This window comes from Folsomia candida, unplaced genomic scaffold (genome assembly GCF_002217175.1).
Source record: "Folsomia candida strain VU population unplaced genomic scaffold, ASM221717v1 Fcan01_Sc001, whole genome shotgun sequence".
Taxonomy (NCBI): domain Eukaryota; kingdom Metazoa; phylum Arthropoda; class Collembola; order Entomobryomorpha; family Isotomidae; genus Folsomia; species Folsomia candida.
The window spans coordinates 14599142-14615336 of NW_019091193.1; the positions used below are offsets into that span (position 1 = coordinate 14599142).

The 16195-nt window shown below is 38.4% G+C and overlaps 2 protein-coding genes across 9 annotated transcripts in view; both read left to right on the forward strand.

The window, feature by feature from the left end:
• The first annotated feature begins 3685 nt into the window (after nt 1-3685).
• Nucleotides 3686-6228, forward strand: LOC110861395 (baeyer-Villiger monooxygenase). Of its 2 annotated transcripts, XM_022110503.2 has the most exons (9): nt 3687-4022; nt 4092-4148; nt 4217-4389; nt 4445-4640; nt 4731-4934; nt 5012-5178; nt 5259-5482; nt 5558-5955; nt 6027-6228. In XM_022110503.2, exons 2-9 carry the CDS (start codon nt 4096-4098, stop codon nt 6097-6099), a joined length of 1488 nt encoding a protein of 495 aa, XP_021966195.1. In that variant the 5' UTR covers nt 3687-4022; nt 4092-4095; the 3' UTR covers nt 6100-6228. The 2 variants fall into 2 exon arrangements, with proteins under 2 accessions (XP_021966203.1, XP_021966195.1); XM_022110511.2 differs by having other exon boundaries at nt 3686-4148.
• Nucleotides 6229-7837: 1609 nt separating this feature from the next.
• Nucleotides 7838-16195, forward strand: part of LOC110848071 (neuronal acetylcholine receptor subunit alpha-7) — a 49724-nt gene continuing 41366 nt past the window's right edge. For all 7 annotated transcript variants that reach the window (XM_035846329.1, XM_035846257.1, XM_035846286.1 and 4 more), the window contains exon 1: nt 7838-8871. In XM_035846329.1, coding sequence (XP_035702222.1) covers nt 8751-8871 — 121 coding nt within the window. In that variant the 5' untranslated portion in view covers nt 7838-8750. The remainder of the gene's footprint in view (nt 8872-16195) is intronic.

Genomic DNA, 16195 nt, shown 5'->3' on the forward strand with positions numbered 1-16195 from the left:
CTATTTAATTCGCTCTGAAAGATGTTGAAAACCGCTTTTTGTCATCTGCAACATCCCTCCAAACCGACGGACCATGGCTGAGGCTGCCTGCATGGGGAAGCCTCGTCCTGGGGAATAGTGGTGGCTGACGATGGGAATATTGATAAACGACGCGCTCTCGCCACCCACAATATTACTACGAGCTCAAGAGGACTCGTGCCCTATCTCGTTTTCTGTGATACTGAAGCTTAATTTTTATGGATCTCAATGATTAAATAATTCACGGAATCATTTATCTTCTTTTTCATATATTTAATCCGCTCCCTACAAATTCTAGAACAATCTGCATGATGAGGTTATGGTTGATTATTTTCCATGTGCAATTTTCTTCTCTTTTGTTTGAACAAGGAAAAGTAAAGTGTATGGAAATGAAAAATCAATGCAATGCTGTCTTCTTCTTCTTCTTCAATACGGGCAGTAACTTGACTCACCAAGCTTCCTGATCATACTTCACTCCACCACCAACTCCTTACCACCACCTTCAAATACCAATATTGTTAGACTTGAAGAACGTCTTGGAGCTGGCTGACTGTATATTTACATTGTTGGTTAGAACTCTAGATTCACTCACTAACCCTCGTCTCATTCTTGGAATGGGTGGGAGTAAACCAAAGCAAACATTGCAAGATCAATATAGATTAGGAGAAAATTGAAAAATTGTAATCTGACTTTGCTCAACACTTTTAGACGACGCAAAATGTGCAGAGTGAGAATATGTGTCGCCCCGTCATCGGCGTCATTTCAATCGAATGAAACTTACATGCATACGCAGGTAATTCAACTTCCGGAATTCTGGAGAACTCCACTTGACTCACATCACTTTTTTCGTCATGATTTGCTCTTGAGTTTGTTTCCACTGGTACATATATACTTATATTGATATTTATTCCGTCATTTATGCTGCATGGCGTAGCACAAGCTTAATGCAATACAAGCAAAATGTGGGACAAAGATACCAGTGAGAACATGTACACACACGAACGTCCATAGATACATATATACGCGGAGCTAAACTGAAATTGAATATGAGGACATCGATGGAAGAGAAAAGATGTGGCTTTTTGTGGGAAAGAAAGTGGTGAAATTGAAAGGCATTCGCGAGACGGGATGGATGAGGATCGGAGGTTGTAGTGGAGAGTGCTTTCATTCATCATAATTTGTTTCCTCGCTACGAAGGATGAATGGAAGTCCAGCCCTGTCAAACCGGAATGGAAGAGGACACACTGCGGTGGACCAACTTAACTTAATCTTATTGTTTCTATTGCTACTTTTATTTCTGCTTTCGTTTTCTACTCATTTTATCAGCGACTGACTGAGTGCTCAATTCAACCAATTTCCTAAACTTTAACATGACTGTTGATTCACTTAAGCAACTCCTCGTTGTTTTTATTGATCATGCTTTTAGTGCGCTGACTTTTTGTCGTTCTTTTCTTTTCAAACTCAAACTTTAGAGACGTGAGTTGACATAATTTCGTTTAAAGTGAAACTCTTAAACAATATCATCAGAACGGATGATTTTTTGAAGATGGTCATGATCTTATTCTAATGACTGAGGGTGATAGATGTGATTGTGTGCCTCAAAAACCTGTCCAAAAAAAGAGAGATAAATTAAATTAGGGAAGGAGGAAATGAGAAAATTGAATTCCCCGTTTTCCATGAATTGGTACACTTACGCCCGACAGTGAGAGATGCGACGAAGGAGATCGGATGCAGGAAGTTCTCAAGGCATCTACCGGTGAAAGTCGGGCCTTTTCAAAGAGCAGATCGACTTCCTCTCTTCCAACAGTCCCCGTTGGATTTCGCTTTTGCTCCTCTCTGAGCACAAGTTCCTCGCTCAAGATCAGACCCACTGTTTTCTAGATATTTATGCAGTTATTGTAAAATGCATACGTAGAAAATTGCCCAAAAATATACTTCTTTTGTATACTAATATTTAATTTTCACTTACAAATTGTCATATTTTGGTTCCAAATGAGATGTTTGGAAATATGCATTGTATGAATTACTCCATACATATTAGTATTTATATGCATTAAGTATTACAGGATACGTACAATCACGTGGAATTTTGTTGTAAAGTCCCTCTTAAATTTACTCATTTAGCTCGTAAGACAAAAGTATTTATAAACAGTTCAGGGTAATTTACATAAGTGGGTTGAATTTGTGGAAGTTGGTAGTTGGATAAACTTCATAAATACGAGGAAATCAAATAAATGCGTAAATTAGTTATTTATTTAATTCAAAATTGATGAATTTGCTTTAAAATAATTAATAACCTCTAGACTATGTGCATATGTAGTATAAAAATAAATCCTCGTAGTCGTTCTGGTTGTTATTTTAATTACTTGCAATTACATTTTAATTTCCAGTTTTTGTCGGTGGTGATTCATGGTGAGGTGAGGCAAAGCATGTCGAGGCAGTCTAATTATTTGAAAGAAAATAATTATATGACATGCATGTACCCGTCATGTTTGTCTTCTGTCGGTATGGATTGACAGTTGATATTGGATGGGTTTGACTTGACTATAAACATTTTAGGTCCTAATACTAAAACTAAAAATCCTCCTACAGTTTCTGTAGAAAGGTACAATTTTAAACAATGTTATCTACATAATGTGTTCCAAACAACTATATAACAATTGGAGGTTGAAGCCAAATTGGTCAATCTCAGGGAACCAACAAGGTGTTTTCAAATGAAATGTGCTAATTTAGAATCCACAGAAAGCTTGATTATCTATTTCTATTCTTTATTTTATATACTCATAGAGTGGTGCATTAAACATAGAGTTAAATGGTAGTGTAGATAAGTTACATCACAAGCCGGCATAAACCTTTCGCATTAATGCCAAAAAACGGTCTTGAAGGTTAAGATTGATAACGTGCACAATTGCAGTTGGCTTTATGGTTAAGGTACAAAATTTTGCCTCACAATTGTGCACAATTCGTATGCATGGATCAGCACTTTGCTTTGTTAAAATCAAGGCTGTCACGGTTTAAGACGATGCTTGTTTTTAGTTTAATCTTTCTCAAGATTACTTAGCTCATTTCCAGCTTTATGCACGATGATGCTTATGCAGATATTAAAAATATTCAGATAGCATTACATAAAATAATTATTCAAACCCACTGGTATTTTCATGTGTTGTTATAAGCAATTTTGAATATCCGTTTGAAATTTGAAAATTATAACCCAACAATGAAATTATGCTAATTTGCAATTTATCACAAGCACTTGTGTTCTTAATTAATCTTTTACATCTGACAAATACTTCAATTAATACTCGTCGTTTATCGAGTTATTTGTGATAACCATTGATGTGATTGATGTCCTTATTGAGTGACTACTAACCGAGCTATAACGAATGCACTTGCAATTTCATGAGGAACATAACAAATTAAATATAACAATGCAGTGTGGGTACGTTCATGGTCATCCTGTTGCGCTACAACTTTCTTGAATATCTTGGATCCTCTGATATGAAACTGATAGCAAAAAAAGATGATTGTGCGTGACAGCTGGAACTTATTGTTGGAAATGTACTTATACACATCTAAATGCATGCTTAAATGGTATTATATCATAGTGGCAAGGGACGTTTGTTTAAAGTGTGAATAACTAAACGAGGTATACATGGCCCATAATTTTGTACTTAATTTAATTAAGTTGGAATATCAAAGTTTGATCAGCGATCGGGTGTTCAGCTGTACTTATTGTTAGTTGGCGAAGAGGAGTGCACGCATATATAGCCAAATCCTATGAGTTGTACTTCACTGCATTTATTATAAATACATATGATATTAATACATATGTGCTTAACGTATATGTATAGTCTGTAGTGTCCTGGATAAAACTCACTCAGCAAGAATTGACCATCATCATTTCAACTTTTGAACCCATGTGTAGTAAATAGCTACCAGTCATCAGCCTCTGGTCCAGCCTTCACTTTCATGTCATTCAATATTAACTAGTTCCAGAATCTGCGGTAAAATAGCTCCTGCTAACAACATTTATTTATTTTACGTATTTTATCTAGCGCATTTAAAATTTTTAGCAAAATGCCTGGAGTTGTCCCTAATGAGGGGCCAAGTGTTTGCATCATAGGAGCTGGGTACATAAATATTTCTCAAATTGGTCTACAGACTTGTTAGTTGAATGAAATTTGATTTCGTTGTATAGATTCTCCGGCCTTTGTGGAGCAATCAAACTGATTCAAGAAGTGGGAACAACCAACTTTGAGATATTTGAAATGAACAAAGACATCGGAGGAACTTGGCTTTGCAACACATATCCTGGATGTGCATGTGACATCCCAATCCACTCGTACTGCTTCTCATTTGAGAAGAGAGCAGGTTTGCTTAAAGAAATAATACCCGGATTGCTTCAATAAGAGTTATGCGATTGCAGACTGGAGAGCACAGTATGCCACGAACAAGGAGATTTTCAAATATCTGCAGGAAGTATCGTCCAAATATGATTTGTACTCCAAAATACGATTTGAACATTGTATACAGCGACTACAATGGGACAACGAATTGCAAGCGTGGCTAGTCACCATACAAAATAATCGTGGAACCGTTATAACAAAAAAATTTGACATCGTGTAGGCCATTGTGATATTTTTTAAAATTATGAACCTATTTTTGTACTAATTTTACGTTAATCACCTATTATGCAAAAAAACTATTTATAGGATTAGTGCAACCGGATCAATTAGACTGCCAAAAATTCCCGAGCAGTTTAAAAACTTCAAGGGACCAATTTTACACACTGCAAAATGGGACGAGTCTGTGGACCTGATAAATCGTCGAGTAGCCGTAGTTGGGACTGGAGCTAGCGGAATACAAGTGATTCCTCAAGTTTCTAAATATGCCACAGACCTATTTGTCTTCCAGAGGTATGCATTTAGATATGTTAACGTTTCATATATAGGAACGCACAAAAATATGTATGTAAATCGATCTCCATTGATAGGAAACCGTCCTGGATTTTTCCAAAGATAGATTTTGAGTTTGGAAGAATAACCAAATTTTTATTTCGGTACATTCCGTTCCTTTTAACCCTGTATCATATGGTATTATTCTTTTTAATGGAACTAGTGTGGTACGCCATGCGAAAAAACTCGTGGGCATCAAAACAAGGTTGGCAATTGCTCTACTCTACTTTCTCACGTGAATGAGTCATGCATATTAATTTATATTTCTCACGATTTTTTCTTCAGCGACAAAGGTTTGCAACGCATTCAGAAAAAAACAGTTGGGAAAACGTAAAGATTTGTACGATAAGTTAACTCCGGCTTACGACTTTGGGTGTCAGCGCACCGCATTTGCGTCGGACTATTATCCTGTGTTCACTAAGGCAAACACGTCTCTGATTACTGAAAAAATTGACTCGGTCACAACAGACTCCATAATCACTGGAGATGGCAGCAAATATGAAATCGATGTAAGTGCACAGGTCATAAAAAACAGTTCAGCATCTATTTTGATGCTCGAAATTCTAATTTTATTTTGATTGTAGGCAATCGTCTTGGCGACTGGATTTCGAATTACAGATTATTTTGCTCCAATGGAAATTATTGACAAGAACGGTGATAACGTGTTGCCGCAGTGGAAGAAAGATGCACCATCGCTTTTTTTAGGCATAGCCAGTCATAACCTGCCTAACTTGTTCATACTTTATGGACCGAATACATCCACTGGTCACAACAGCGTTGTGCTAACCGTTGAAATGCAGATGGAATGGGTTGTATCCTGCTTACGAAAAATGATTGATCGAAAAGCAAAAGTTGTATCAATCAATGAATCCGCAGTTCGAAATTATATGAAACAACTACGAGACCAGTTTCGCCTAATGGTTTGGGATGCATCGCTATGTTCGCCTTGGTATACGGATGAACTTGGGAGAAACGTGTCAATGTAGGCGAGATATGAATTTAATTGCTCAATAATCTAGAACTATCAAAGGAAATATTATTTGTTTTTCACAGATATCCATGGCAGTTGTCCCATTTCTCCAAACAAGTCAGAACATTCAACTACAATCAATTAGACTTTCAATGAAAAACGAGACATGTTTAAATTTGAACACTAAATGAATATCGCTAAATGATTAATGACACCACAAGCAAAACATGTCACATGCAACCATAATAGCATTTAAAACTTGGGGAATAAATTATCAAAACTTAATTAATTTTGATTGCATCGTAACTCATGTACTAGACTAGCATACATACCACATGCCACGTATATACCGTGTTAGCATGCAATAAATCACACTGGCAATATTATTACGAGAATATGAATAAAAGAGGGACGCACACCCATCCCACTCTGGAGAGTAAATCACTGGAGTTCATAGATAGTTGACCATGGGAATTGGATTAAAGTTGCAACTTGCGTTGGTATAGTTTCGAACGAGATGAGGACGGAGGAGGACTGGTGATCAGATCCCAAAAGGAGATCATCATTAGCGTCGATGCCTGAGACATAAAGAGGTCATATATTTGAGGACCAATTAGGTGTTTTCCCGTTAAGCACTTGGGCGAGGAGGGTGCATGGAGTGGAGCGGAAGTGTTTACCTTGTATCAAATGTGCAAAGAAACGGAATGTGAGGGGGATTTGTTTCTCTGATTTCTTCCTTTATCTCAAGGGAGTCGAGTAATGTTCTGATTATTTCCCTCTCCACTCGCTACTGCGAACCCCACATGCCACCAACCAACCTATCAACTCGACATACTTCCTTCCGCTGCTAATTGCGAATCCTCATCGGCTATATCAGTTACAATCTCTCCAATCAACATGGAACTGGAGTGTCTCTCTGCATTCTCTGATTCCTTTCTGAACTCGGAAACAAAATTTGACCAGAGGGCATTCATTCTTTTTGGGCCATAAGGTTCAATACAGCAGATATAATGTGCACACATAATTCGGCTTGAGGTATAATAAAGTCACCAAGCATGCAACCACACGGAATACTCTGCTACACATAATGCAAGAAAGAGATGGGATATTATGGATGGAAACATAAACATAATTCGCAGGATGCACACATACCTTGTCCCTCCGCGACATGTGCCCATGAGTATAAATAAAGTGTCGTTCTCATTGTCAGAGTGAATTCAATCTATGTAAATCAACCAGATCATTATGGGACGGGTTCGGCCGTGGTGGTGCGGTATTGGAGAAGGCGGAGTAGAAATAAGGTGACGTAATGCAAGAGGGGTTTCCAGGATGAGGAACACAATATATTTCCTATAGTGAAAGAAGGAAGGAAATCATAACGAAGGATCTGGTTGTTAAAGTTGGCTTGAGCAAAGCAAAGCTTTTGATTCAGTGGGAAGAGGAGCAACTGAAGAAAGGCTTAGCAGAGGAAAATTTTAAGAAAGAATCCACGACAGCGAGAGCGAGAGAGCGAGAGTGAGAGAGAGAGAGAGAGAGAACAAGGAAGAGAGGGAGGAAAAGCTCGTGTATGTACTGCTATGTGCTTGTGGGTCGGAGGGAAAGCATGGAGAGAAAGCAGAGGCAAGCGGGAGGATGCCAAAAGTTGGTTTTGTATGTTAGCAGTGTGAGCGGCAGAGGATCTGGGAGAAATTCGTGGGTGAAAGTGGAGTAGGAAAGTGGAAGGAGTTCTGTGAATCTGGTCTGCAAATGGGCAGAGTCAAGGAGGAGCATCGCAGTTGGATCGATTCGTTCGGTTTTGGATGAGATGCTGGGCGAGCAGGTCCGACTTGATTGTCGGAAACTTGGGACCCCTGAACAGACCTCCAATTGATAAGCACACACTTTCCCTCTCGCTTTTTGCAGCTCACACGGTTTCACGACCCAGAGCAACCCTGCCAAAGATTTTTCCTCCTCGGTATCCCTTTCACCAGTTGAATTTTTGGAAGCAGTGGCTCATCAAGAAACCGACAGAACGTGGTGGCAAACAGCTCTCCTCCTTGTGCTAGACTTCAATTATGGACGACACAGTGTCGCAAAGGTTAGTGTTTCTTGAACTCCCTGGTTCTACGCCACAAAGCAATTGTGCTGTTGGGAGATGACCCGACCCCTAATTCATATCACCCCCAAATAATTCCCAACAAAGTAGCAACCTCAGTGCCCAAGTAGTTAATAAGTTATAAACAAAATTCACGCCTGCCACCCATTCTTGGCCAACTCCGCAATGTCATCTTGACCTTAATTTGAAGGACCATTGTCATTCTCATCGACAACCGTTGATTGGTGGATTGTCATTTGTGAAGACTTGGATTGTGCGAAGAAAGCAGGATGAAGTGAGAGAGACAGTAAAAGTATGGACTAGGAGTTGTAGGCGGAAGGCCGGTAGCTTTGCGACAGCGAACAGTAGGAGTTGCTATATGGTCACCAGAGTAGCACCAACGTGAGGCAAACGTATAGCAAACTTGGATGAGGACTGAGCTAAATAAAGGAAAATTAAATTAAATAGTCAAACATCAACCTGTCGTCGTCTCGATTTTTCAACCAACTCACGTTTTCCCCTTTATCCCAAATGCTAATTGTCATCATGCCCCGTTTCAGACTACCTTTCTCCTTTTCCCCGTAGCTCACTCTCTTTCCCTGCAACAACTGCTGCTCGCTTTCTCTCCTCTCGTTCTCTCTTCCGTGAATCCTTTCCCACTTTCACTCGATCCTCCACAGCTCAACTGTCACGAATCAGCATCAGAGTTCCATTTAGCCAACCACTTCACTCTATGCTGATTCAAATCTGCCCACCTTTGTCCAACCGGAATCGGAACAGTGCAATGGTGAGCGTTTCAAGTGGAGCCACAACCATCCTCACATTATTGGCCTACTTCTTCTGTCTTCCAAAAGGTACACCTATTGTTCTTATCTCACATAATAATAATAAACAATGGAAGCGCTTGTCAAGTTTGCGAGACTTTACCAAGTTACTGAATGCCACCACGCGCCACAAAATTGGCGACACAATTACCGGAAGGACAGACAAAATAGCTAAAATAATGCGAGTTCTTGCCAGTGGCCAAACTGGGTTTTCATCCATGCAGTTTTACTTTACTTGATTAATTTTGGCATAACAGCCTCGGGATTTTCTTCTCCCGAGCTCAACAGCAGCCATATAAGCCTTGGAACCGTACATATATTGCACTTACCATTACAAAACGTACGTACATACCTGATCCTCCGACTCTGCACACAAACCTGAAATGTCCTCAAAGCCTAAATCTTAAAGTTGAGCATGCCGAACACATCACGACGAATTATGTGCACATATTATGGAGCAATATATTTGTCATAAAATCGATCAGTCAAAACATTAAGTTTACTTTGATAATTTTTTCCCATTACATAAATTGCATATATTAACATGGGCGTTATTGTATACCCAAGTTAATCATTGGGGAAACCAGTTTAAAAAAAATTATATCCATCATTGTCTTTGTCTTTTGTCCGAAAATGTTAATAGTCAATTAATGTCCATTAATATTATTCCAAATTAGATACGCCCAAAATTGAAATCAGAAATTGTCGTAATACTCCATCGTAATTGTCCATCAAGATGAGCAATTTTATTAATTTTGCATGCCAAACATAAAGGTTCTGATAAGTTTTTTGATGCCTAAGTTTATGCCCGAATGAAATTGCTCTCTTTTAAGAGACTAAGGTGTGGTGTGCATATATTATTCATAGACTAATTTGTTCATCAATCGGAAGGGTGTGGATATGAAGCCCATTACGGATCTAGCTATAGGACACTACAGGTGACTAGGACTTTACAGAGGTGAAGTCTGGTAGTCGCAAACTAAAAGAGAACAGACACATTTTTGGTAGTCAAAGCTTATGAAGCACGTCCGTATGGCAAAAAAGTCCCCACGAATTCGATTCGTGTCCCAGCTCATGTATCGCATTATCGCGCCTACATGACAATGGATTACAAAATTTAATCCTTTGCATGCAAGTTGGTCAGAGATCAGGAAAAATACTGGAAGCTTTTTTAAAGTTTTACACAAAATTCATTCTATTTCCTAGCCAGACCCAGCTCCGCTGAATAATTTAAAATGCGTTGTACGCTTTAGTCTTCTTGGTTCATTTCAGACCATGGAAAATGATTATCAAGAGCTTCAAAGAAATTTGCCCGCTCTGCACTACGGTACTATTGACCGTTTTTTGGTGTGTACTAGCGTTGTTTGATGAAACACACTCTATGCAAGATCTCCATATTCATTTTTCAGATTATTTACTTGAATAAGTAAATGCAGATTTTTTAAAAATAATGTATTTGTTTTGCGTGTGAAATATTTGCTGAAACTTGAAAAATCCACTCGTCTAAGAAGTGGACAGTTTCCAACTAACCAAACTTAGCAAAGTCTTCCAAGAAAATAAATAAGTAAATGCAGCATGGAACGATAATGAGAAAATCTATTAATATCAGTGACATTGGCGCCGGATGGCATTATAATTCTTATTAGGTTTCTCATTTCGGCAATTAGTGTTCAAAGTACCACCGCCGTTGGTCTGGCTTATTCTATCAATGATGGGTAGTCTGATCATATAGACGCATGATTTTGTATACTTAAGTATGTCCAAATTGGAAATGAAATCACTCCAGCAATTGATTTTAACTCATCAATTAAAATAAATGCTTGGAGAAACCAAAGCCTGAATGCACCACACTTTAAAGTAGACAGTTAAATTTAGAAATCAAATACGTAAATCCCGAATAATGCCAAAAATTGTTACCCAGCCGGGAATCGATCCACGGCTCCCTTGAATTCATGTCAAGTGCTCTGACCTCTGAGCTACTAGGGCAATTAGTAACATTATAGGGACTTTTACTGATATTTGTCTGTGGCCTTTTTCTGTGAATTTCTACTTTCTTTTACGGTGGCAACGAACTGTTGCCTACCAAAGAAAGTTCACTTTTGGCCTACGATGGAAAGTTCTTTTTTATTCCGAACTAGGAATTTGTTTTGATTTTAACACTACTTCTATCCTTGTGGAAACCAAATTTATTTAGAAATCAAATACGTAAATCCTGAATAATGCCAAAAATTGTTACCCAGCCGGGAATCGAACCACGGCTCCCTTGAATTCATGTCAAGTGCTCTGACCTCTGAGCTACTAGGGCAATTAGTAACATTATAGGGACTTTTACTGATATTTGTCTGTGGCCTTTTATATGTGGCCTTTAGACAGTTAAAGTATAAATAGGTCTGTATGAAGGTTAGGTATGCGAAATATTTGTAGACACTCCTGACGTACATTTACTCGCATTGTATTCTTGTGGACCAAAACGAAATTGATTTTAACTGATTATTTAAAGTGATAGAAAGCGAGACTAATAATGCGAAAATACATCTCCGGGAAGAGCCCGACCAGACTTATGTAGGATGCATGCATGCATATTATCAGTAGAGAGAGAGTTGGATCGAGGTAATATCGATTTGTGCAGCGTGCAGAATAGTCGTCGATCCATTTATTTTCGAACGATTCCAATCATCAACTACCATATTACACAATTCGAATTGGGGTTTAATGTCATAAAATGCGGGTTTGATCTTATTTCTTAGCCCACTAAAACACCCTGGATTTTAATTTTCGAATAATAAGCAAGAATAACCCTCTTGTCATGAATTAACATTTAATAATTTGTTTTTAAATGCATTCATTAAATAAATTGTATGAACACGGTGCCATGTTGTGTATATGGTTACTATTTCGAAGGATATTTTTGCAACATGATATGTCTCATATCTGAAGTATAGCACAATCAGAACCTGGAAATAGCAATGGTTTTTCGTGTCATTCGAAAAGCAGTGTTGTTGTGTAATACTTGTTTGAAGTGAGAAGCCGAGAGTTTGTCTAATAATGGTTTCAACTGTATGGTTTGGAGCGAGCGATAAACAACAGCAAAAGTATCCAGTGAGATTGAAGTTCATGTTTTATAAAGTTTACATCAATGATAAGAGAAATAGTGAACTTTGTGTACAAAACTAATGTCCTAGATGTATTTTATTGCACATTAACTGTTATGGTCTCATAACTAACACGGTTCATTACATTTGTGAAAAGCTCTAATGTTAACTTATAATTCATTCCCATAAATAAGAAAGTCGCATGTACATATCTGTTCTTGTAAGAATTTGCTCGTGTATGTAAGTACAAACTATTAACAAACTTATAACTTTGGCAGATACTTATAATTGAAGTCGTGGACCGAAGATATGAGAATTTTGAGTCATATGTACAGTCGTCGTAACATTAACGCCTACAACTTTTGTGGGCTAAAGGGAGCAATGATCATTATCAATCTTGATAATACCTCTTCGTATATACGTGTGTATGCGAGATAGTGGTGTCAATAATGTACTAACATCGAATGCCCGAATTTCACAATTTGGAAGCAGTGGAGTTAGATTGAAACTGAATGGTAGGCGAGGCTTGTCATGTTTCTTAATTCAAATTCAGCATTTCGTGGCATCTGATGTTTCCAGTTGAATTGCACTCTCTTATTCTATTCCAGTCCATTCTATGCATACATTTATAGGCTGGCTGTCTGCTGTCTCCGTACTTCTCTGCGTCCTTCTGCTTTCTCTTTTCTTGGCATCCAGCTACCCGTCACCATCGTAGGTGACGAGAAACTCAGTCATAAATTTCAAATGACGCGAATGGTTTGACACAGCCGCAAGAGGCGAATGTTGACCCACAACTTTTGGAATTTCAATATAGATTAAATAAAATTTAAATACTTTTTTTCGCAGCCACCTGGCAGATATTAATAACCGCATTGAAAGATATTTTCCATCACTTTGTGGCAATATCCATATCCTGAAAACAATCATGAGAACAAATTTATTTTTGAAACGCATTGAAAGTTTGACCCAATAAAAAGGCACGTTGTGTTTGTTTGTCTAAACACTATGCATAGCGTTAATTTGTTTAAAATCAAGATTTAAACGGACACGCTAGCCGTTGATGACAATGTGCATGGATACTTTTTTTATTTAAACTCAGTCCATGGCTATACTGTGACTTGGAAATGAAGAGTGCTTAAGGATGCGCTTTCCGTGACTAAAGAGTTGCTACCCAGCGTGGGTAGAGACAATCAAAGTAAAGAGCAACTGCAGAATGAGTATAAGGAGGAAGAAAGGACTGATGAGGGTGGGTGGCTGGCTGGCAGGAGACGAAGCCCTGGTGGTTTTGCAGAGAGCGAGTCAGGCAACGTGGACGGAGGATATCCCTGGTGGTGAAAGTAAAATCAATGCAAGTGACTGTGGGAGAAAGCATTGCAGGGCTGCTCCCATCCCATTCAGCATTTTAGGAAGCTTTCTCCTGCTCGCTCCTGCCAACCATGCTGCTCAATGCACAGAGTATTGAGTCTGAAATCCTGCGGGTACGGAGGTTTCTATAAAATTCTGACTTTTATCCAACTGCCAAGTGCATACCTTTCCATACATTGCCTACATTACCAACAGCTCTACACGATTTGGGCCAGATAAACCAAGATCATACAGCTTTTGCCAAAATGCCAGCAATAAATATCATATCACAAGATCAAAGTTTTCAGACCCATCTTTTCCAGAACAGTGGTGTTAAAATCTCAATTTCTTTTCTATGGCCCTCCTGATGCAATTGATTTACTGAGATCATTCCATTTTGTGTTATCTTTCAAACACACTCCGCCTTCTGTGCTTGCACAATCTATTTTATTTAAACAATGCATGAAAGCTTTAGGCTACACATTCTAAACAAAATCTATGCTAAATCTACATTATGAAAAAGTGCGAAATGCAAATATATTGAAAACAACATATGCACAAGAGCCACGAACTAATTATGAATATATACTTAAATAACCCTAAATCCATGTTTTTCTACAATAGAATACATTATGAAGTGTATGTAATGTCAATTGTAACAACGAGAGGTAGGAAATAGGATCAATGTTGCGTGCATGCTTTGAATTTGCTGTCAGTGTATGTAGAATTGTACATACGTATGCATGCTCATCCGTGTTGTCATTAATTTGTTCATGCTTAGGCTGGAGGTGGTGAAAGCAAAAACAAATATTTTATGAGTTTTGGCTTAATTTACACGTGAATGCATATCATGTACTTGACTCACCACTCGACTCGACCAAGTCGGGAAAGCCGTTTTATGCTTGAACCCCATTGCTTTTGTCTACGAACAAAGTGTGCTTGTGCATATGAAGCCGTCTTCTCAGTTTAGCTCATTCAGCATCCAACTCTTGTCGGGAAAGTTCTGAAAATGTATAAAGAAGAACCGCAACACGGATATATGTATCAATTTTACCTGAGAGTAAGCTCAAATTATTTATGAATATGAGTTTTCTTGTAGAGTATTGCTGAGCAAGATGACATTAAACCTTGACTTTCATCTATGGCAACTAAGCTCTTTTCCAATGAATACTTCAAAAGAGTTCACACAATCCCTAAATTTGCTGATGTGGCAACTTGCCTTCCAACCGAAATTGAAGCGCAATATAATTAACATACTGGAGCAGAACCTGATGTGATATTTTTCACCGAACGACACTGAGCACAATAATTGAACCACTTCCTGTAGGACCACTACATCGACCATCTATGTACTTTTCGAATATGCGCATATGAACATATACGAATAAACGTATCCATATTGAGTGAAATTGGCAAGGGTATTTAACTGAGCATGCATAATCGGAAACATGGAATATGCAAAATACAAATGCAAACTTGAACAACTGCCTCAGTAATAAGTTTGCTGTAGGGCTCATCAGCATGTCATGATTGTTGGTTAGTTTCTGCAGACAACTTTTGCAATACTTGATTAAATGTTACACTATTCGCAAGGCATGGGTTAGTGTTGCAGATGAGGCGAGTTAAGCTCACCAACATGAGTGGAGCTAAAAATTAGTTGAAAGGAAGACGAATAGAGTTGAGTAGTTGAGTTCATCTCTTAAGCAGATCGTTTAAAAATGAGCTACAAGAAGCTCGAAATTGTTAGTTGTTCAGGCCACACGGTTAATGATGATAATCTCGTATTACGCATGACATCAGTAATAGATATGTAGAATGTGGTATTCCACAGGTCAATTTTTATGCATGTATGGCTAGGCGCTGTTCTATAATTTAAGATGTAAGCAGAAAATAAAATCATATTACGTAAGACGAAGTATATGACGAAGTTAATGCGTAAGTACAAATGAAAAACTCAGCTAAACTCAACTCGTGGTGGCAACCCGGTATGTGTACATACATTAAACAAGGGCTGACTTTCCTAACAGGGATTTATGATACTAGTTTGCGGAGAATGTAAAGTGAAGCAAATCCAGGATCAATAGCAGTTTAGCTCAAAGAATAGTATATACGTAGATACATAGCAGGAAGCGCGACAGAGGAAATTCCAGGGCTAAATGCAGCCATATATTTACATCACATCTGTGCCAAGGAGGCTGCAGAGTGTGTAGTTGAATGGAAGTAAAGATATTGATTGAGTAAAGAAGCAGGATACGAGATTTACAGTCGAATTCATGGGATACCTACATATGTTGGAGTGATTTACACTGGAAGGGACGAGAGACAAGATACAATCTCGCCAGCAGAAGGATGGGGCAGGAAATATGATTTGTTTATGCTGCACACAAGCTACTTTTGCACCGGAGGTAAGGAAATTTCCTCAAACTCTGTTTTGGTCGAGTGTTGAAGGGAAAGAACCACTTTCCTCGACCACGCTCGCTTGATATGTCGTCCCACTCGTGGTCGGATGGATTTCACATCTGATGTATCCCATTAAAGGCTGATATTCTCGGCTCTTCCTTTCTCTTAGAGTGATCTGATTGCAGATTGTGGAAAATGGAGAAAGCGTTCATGAAACCGGTGCATTTTAACGTTCTATGCCCTTACCCATACTATCTGAATACTACTTGATGTATCAGCACACGCGTACTCCCACTCACTTTACATTTAATACTTTTTAATAAATAAATACCGCAAGGTGAGCTCTTGGTTGAACCGAATAGACAAGAAGATTGGTGGAGATTTTATTTGAATAGGGATTCTCATTTCTGCTCGCTACATAATTTTTCTTCTAAACTGCATTCCGGGAATTGGGAATAACTTTTCAACAATGCGACAGTCAATATTAATCAATTTGTAAGTATGAATGTGAATGTGAC